Raw genomic sequence first — 6,302 nt, 5'->3', positions numbered from 1 at the left:
CTATTTTGAACTTCCTTTAAGATGGTTTGTTCTCATGCTTCTCCCTGGGAACAAAGAATCATATCATTTTTAGAAATAACTCTTTCACACCTTTAAAGGTTGGGAACCTATGTCCCCCTCAACCCTAGGCTGCTAGGAAAAGGAAGTAAATCCAGTTCCTTCCGTCTTTTCATGTGAGTCATGTCTTCCAAGCCTCTTCTCATTCAAGCCCTTCTTCTCTCCCCCCAGTATGTCAACTTCTCTGAAAGTCTGGGGTCCAGAACAGGACGTGGGGCTCCAGCTGAGCCCTTCCAGCACTGGGGAGAGCAGAGTTGCTTCTCATGTTGGACAATGTACCTGTCAACATTGGCAACACATAGGGGGTGCATGTGGGTGCACATGCACCACTGAGCTTGGGATGACACCCCCCTGCAAAAAGTGCCACCAACGCTGCCAGCGGCGCCTGTGGGTGCTCGCCACTCACCACCTCTGCCCCCTTGCCGTTAACACTGCCAATGTCTCCGGGTGGTCCCTGATGGCTGCTGGCCACTGCCACCGCTGCCAGCGGCATCTGTGTGTAGTTGCCAACCACTGGTCTGCACTTGCTACCTCCCTGGCCCTGCCCACCCCCAACACCGCTGTGGCCACCTGAAGGAGCTCCCCGCTTGCTGCTGTCTGTGGGCGGATGCCGTGCCCCCCCCAGCCTCCAGGGGCACGTGGCATTCATGCCTGTCAGGACAAGCTGGAATGACATCCAACCTTTTTTTTGGGTGCCTCACTTTGTTTCTGTTCCACTCCAACTCCCAGCCCTTTTTCTGCCCACCCTGGTATTCACCATTCTGTATTTCATTTCTCTGCCATACAATTCTTATACTGCATGTGTCTGTTGAATTCCATCTTGCTGATTTTAGATTTTGTCTCCAGCTGATCAAGAGTATTTAAAATACTTCTCCTGTCCTTCAAAGCAGTTGCTACTGCTCTTTGCTCTGGGACCTCCACAAACTTTATCAGATCATTGATGATGGTGCAAGGGTTACTGAAGGTAGTGTCTAAAGCAGTCAAGGACACAGTTTATTGGACTCTGTGGAGTTGGACACTCTCACCTGTTCTTTCCCTTTCTTTCCTGCCTGTGCTCCTATCCCTTTCTGAATTCCCTATCAATACAGGGCATAGGGTGGGTCTGGCAGCCACCCCTGGCATGCAGTGCAGCAGTGGAGGGGGTGGGATGACCATATGGTACATAGCTTGCAGGACTGGGACTCACCCTTGATCCCGCTCACTAATGCAGTGTCATTGTCTTTCCTTGCTGACATCCCACCCAACCCAGCATGGACAGTACCTCCACAAGGAACAATCCATTATCCCAAAACGGGCCAAGATTCGTCGCCTTTCTATAGAGGTAAGAAGGAAGGGAAATTGATGGGGTTTTTTGTCACAGAACAGAATGGACATGCTACACTGTCAGGGAAGGACAGCAGGTCCCTCCAGTGGGTACATTGGTGGGAAGGTGAAGACTCCAGGCACTAGATGAGAGGTGCCCACACATTGCAGCCATGGAGACATCTGAACAGTGGGTGGCTCGGGGGGCTGTGGCTCACTTTTGATCCCCCTCACTTATGCTCTGTCCATGTGTTTCCTCACAGGCATCTCAACAGACCTCAAACACCAACAAAACCCAGCTTGGACGTCGTGTCCACCAGGAGGAAGAGGCCTCAGTGAGTCCGAATAAGATTTGCTGCCTTTCTGCTGAGGTAGGAAAGCAGGGGAATGGAAGGGGCTCCATGTCACAGAGCAGAATGGACCCAGGGGACACTTTCCTGCCTGAAGGTGCAGCAGTGGGTGGGGGGGTGCCATGCAGTGTAGCAGTGTGGGTGCCTGCACATCACAGGGGCCTGTGTCTCACCCTGGTTTGGCCTGCATGACTTGCATTGCAGGTGCAGCCCTTTAGGCATGCGGCCCAGATACAGGGAAATTGGGCAGCCCTGGGATAGACAATGCCATGAAGAGCACCCCAGGGCTGCGGCTGTAAAACACGCATGTGTCATTCATACCACAAAGCCTGCAGAAGAGACAGTTGTATAAAGCTACCTCTTGCCTCAAGAGACCAGGCCATAGCATCATCACACTTGTAGGACACATAATTCTCCCTTTCTCACTAGGACCATTGGTAACTTGACTGGTCACTTTACCAGGTTCATGGCATAGTCCAGATGCTGGCATAGCTGTTGGCACTGGATTTCTGACCCAGGTACCTTGTTCCAGGCAGACCCAAAACTGTCAGACTGACCACAACCTCTCCATTCAATAATAGGCAAATTTTATTGATACACAGGAATAGCAAATAAGAATAACGCAAACAAGTTTACATTGACCAGTCCTAGAGCTGTCACAGAGTCAAGGTACATGTGGCTAGTACGTGAGCTTCACTCTGAGGTTCTCTCTTGAATGTCAGCTGTCAGCAGCCTGGAGGTTGGAGATTGAGGCCTGGCTGGGGTGTGTGAGATGGGCTGGTGGTGTGCCCACTGTCCATGGTGGTGTGTCCACTGTCCACTGTAGTCGTCATGCTGTCTACATTCTGTCCTGTCAGCATATTTCTTTGTTCCAACAAACCCATCACATGCACACATCTTAATTTGGACTTTTTCCAGTCTCTCCTAATTTGATCTGTTTACCAAAACCAGAAATCCCAAGGGCTCTGCAATTTGGCACTGTGACCTAATGCCAATGCTGCAGAGTCCCTTATCTCTGTTTGGGTACACTGTTCATGTCTTCAATTTCCCAGTCTGTGTGTCTCTTTGCTGCTTACCTTGAAGGAAACTTTGTCACAAATAGGCTTTTAGAAATCAATTAATCCTTGCCATTGCTCTGGACCATTGTTCTAATGCAATATCTACTTTACTTACAAGCCAATACCCAAAAGTATACCTCTAAATATCATTCTGTAGCCATCAATAGCCAGACCTCCAGGAGTCCCCACACACTCCTTACTGCACAGGCTGTGTCACTGGTACATGGAATTCTGGGCATGTCCCTGCCATGTGGCAGCGGGAGAGGTGCCCTCTGCGGCTGCCAGTTGAACAACCCCGCTCTACCTGCTTTTCAGCACCACTGGCCAATGCACAAATCAGAATGAGAATTTCACCTCCCATGGGCTGCAGCTGCCTTTCCTAGTGCTTGGAGTCTGCAAACCACAGAACAGGATATGACTAGTATTGCCACTGACCCCATGATGCTCTGCACCTACCTCCTCTATCTCTCCCTGAGCTGTGCCCATACATTTCTCTTGTTGGGGGCAGGAAATGATTCTTAGTACCCACTCAGATTCTTCCCTTGAGAGGGGCTTCCCTGGACTCTGCATAGTGGTAGCTTGGCTCTCATAGATGGACCACCGTATAGCTGGCTGCAGTCACACAGCTGGAGATACTGAGGTTGTCAGTGGGGAGCTAAGTGCGACTTGCACCTACTATTGGTTTAGTTGACCCACTCTTGATTGCACACACTCATGTTCTATCACTGTGTTTCACTGCAAGCATCCCAACATGCTGTGGATACTGGAAAAACCCCTCCTGGACATCACATCCATCTGGGAGGAGAGGTCTTGTCCAGACCGGTTGAGATTCACCATCTTTGTGCTGAGGTAGGGCGGGAGGGGAATGGAACGAGCTTTTTGTTGCAGAGCAGAATGGACCCAGTGCACTGTCAGGGGAGAATTTCTCTCCAGAAGGTGCCCAGGCCCAGCACCACCTTGGTACAGACTGAGGGAACTTTTGCATCTGGAAAGATTTGTCTGCCAAGTGGAGGTTTATCACTGGACCAATGCCCGTCACAAAGATGGTTCCATGAACTTATCAGCTAGCAGCGCTTTAGCTGCTGTAGTCAAAGACAAAGTTTTATGCTGGATGCTCACCTGCAAGTCCCTCGTTCAAGTGCAGAAGTTGTTTTCTGCTACTTTGGATGTGGAACTTTCTTCTGTCTCCTACCAGAGAGTCCCTCTGGAGATGCTATTTCTGAAGTCTAGTGTCAGTCCATGGATGCTCATTTGGGTGGTGGTGGGTGCTTCACAAGGAATCTGGACATCCAAACCTGCTGGAGGTTTGTTATCCACCAAACATCTGGTTTTCAGTCTCACTTGAAAGTCTCTTATGTTTGAAGAACAGTAGATGTGAGTAATCCCAGCAGCTTCAGAGGAACATGCATGGGAGCCAGGGTAGCAAAATCAAGGCCCCTGCTCTTGTTATAAGAATATTTTCTTATATGCAAAAGTCCTGCAGAAGAAACTCCTCAGTGCACAGTTCTGGGTGAGAACTCAAACATGTACAAAATACATGTCTTGGAGCCCTGGACACACACTCACCATTCTCTGCACCTGCTGTTTACACGGCAGTGACTTCTAACAGTTGCCATAACAGGAGCAGCTAAGCCTTGTATGACAATATCCTGCACTATGTGCAGAAGGGCTATGGCCTCACTGCCTAGACTCATCTTCCATTCTCCTTTCTTTTCCCTCAGTTTGAGCTCCAATAAACCAGTGTCTTCCTATGAGCACCCTCTTGCTACAAATTCAAAATGTTCAGCCCAAGAGGATGAAACCTTGTTCCTGTACAAGCAAAACTCAGGAAGGTTTAGTTAAAGTTGAGGTTTTCTTTTAGAACCTAAGTGTTCTTTGTCATAAAACACCAGGCTGGACTGAAGTCCTGCATTGCCATGGACATATTTCCAGTAAACACCCTGATGAAAGAATTGTGCCTCCCATTTTTTCTCTGCTGGTTTCTGCAGGGACTAGATCCAAACTCCATACAAGTCAATGAAGAGACTCATTGACTTCCTGGGGCTTTGCTTAGCTCTTGACCTGGTTTCTAATGTTCTAGTGCTGGTTGTAATGGTCCCTGGAGCTTTCCACCTCTCACTTATTGCAGCACATGTTTTGCCATCTTAAGCACTGGGTGATGTTCTTCTACTTCTCCTTTGCTAAGCTTTTGGCTTCTCAGGCAGCTTTCTGGGTTCTAAAGTCTTACAAGTAACACAAAACTTCACTTTTCAGGCAAGAAAGAAGCCCATGCCTGGCTCAAGCCAAGCACCATCGTGTAAGATGCAGACATGGAGAGCCAAGCATACTCCTGCCCTACGGAGGAAGGTATGAAATCCTCTTAGAGGTAATGGCACCTTTGCATTTTACATTTCATCAGGAAGGATGCTTATTAAATGTAACTGACAGTTGCCCTGTTCAGACTGGCTGGAGATTTTTATACAGAATTACTTTAAATGATGACTCTGACCCTGCTACTGGATTGGGTTGATGTTAAAGGAATTTAATGTGTTGTTTCTTCTCCATTGTCTTCTGTAAGGACAGGTACAAGCCCTGGAGAAGCTAGTGAATACAGTGCTTTAGTTTCCTGCCTTTCTTTAAGTGTTTTGCCTGTTATTGAATGATTTACTTTGCCTTGGAAGATGGTCTAACTGTGTTTTCTTTCTGTAGATTGTGGCAAAACAAGAGCCTGCTTCCAAGGATGGCCAGGCAGTTGCATCAACCCCTTCCCAAGGATCCTGGCTTCTATTTCAGGTGACAATTGAATGCTGCTGTGCTTCAGTAGGTAGAATCTCTTTCCCCCTGTGGGGGCTCATTGCATCCAGGCGTATGGAGAATCCATAGTGTTGTGAGCTCTGCTTTGAAAAATGCTCCCCCTCCAAGCATTTTTGGATAAGAATGAAAAGCATATAGTTCCTTCTTTCTAGGTGTCAGCTGGTTTTCTGCCCCTACCTGGGCTGTTCTCCCTCTCAGGATTTAGCCTTGTCTTTTACGAATGGGCCCACTGGAAAGAAAGCTGAGTAACGATACGGGCTGCGTTTCAATATGGACAAGTGCAGGGTGCTGCACTCGGGCAGTAGTAACCAGCAGCACACTTATAAGATGGGAAACTCCCTTCTTGAGAGCACGGAGGCAGAAAGGGATCTTGGAGTCATCACTGACTCCAAGATGAACATGGGCCGACAATGTGAGGTCACAGTCAGCAGGGCTAACCGGACCCTATCGTGCATCCACAGGTGCATCTCAAGTAGGGCCAAGGAGGTGATCCTCCCCCTCTACATGACACTGGTCAGGCCACAGCTGGAGTACTGTGTCCAGTTCTTGGCACCCCACTTCAAGAGGGATGTGGACAACATTGAGAGGGTCCAGAGGAGGGCCACCCGCATGATCCGGGGACAGCAGGGCAGACCCTACAATGAGAGGCTACGGGACCTGAACCTGTTCAGCCTCCACAAGAGAAAGCTGAGGGGGGACCTTGTGGCTGTCTATAAACTCACTAGTGGGGACCAGAAGGGTT

General features: G+C 48.9%; 1 protein-coding gene across 1 annotated transcript in view; it reads left to right on the top strand.

The window, feature by feature from the left end:
* Window positions 1-6,302, top strand: part of LOC112551341 — a 23,135-nt gene that overhangs the window by 1,264 nt on the left and 15,569 nt on the right. Inside the window, exons 2-6 of the mRNA XM_025211830.1 lie at window positions 1,307-1,378; window positions 1,623-1,806; window positions 3,510-3,616; window positions 5,021-5,113; window positions 5,456-5,539. Coding sequence (XP_025067615.1) covers window positions 1,307-1,378; window positions 1,623-1,806; window positions 3,510-3,616; window positions 5,021-5,113; window positions 5,456-5,539 — 540 coding nt within the window. The remainder of the gene's footprint in view (window positions 1-1,306; window positions 1,379-1,622; window positions 1,807-3,509; window positions 3,617-5,020; window positions 5,114-5,455; window positions 5,540-6,302) is intronic.

Source organism: Alligator sinensis, unplaced genomic scaffold (genome assembly GCF_000455745.1).
Source record: "Alligator sinensis unplaced genomic scaffold, ASM45574v1 scaffold260_1, whole genome shotgun sequence".
Taxonomy (NCBI): domain Eukaryota; kingdom Metazoa; phylum Chordata; order Crocodylia; family Alligatoridae; genus Alligator; species Alligator sinensis.
The sequence above is the reverse complement of the archived record's forward strand: the minus strand, read 5'-3'. Positions and strand labels throughout refer to the sequence as shown.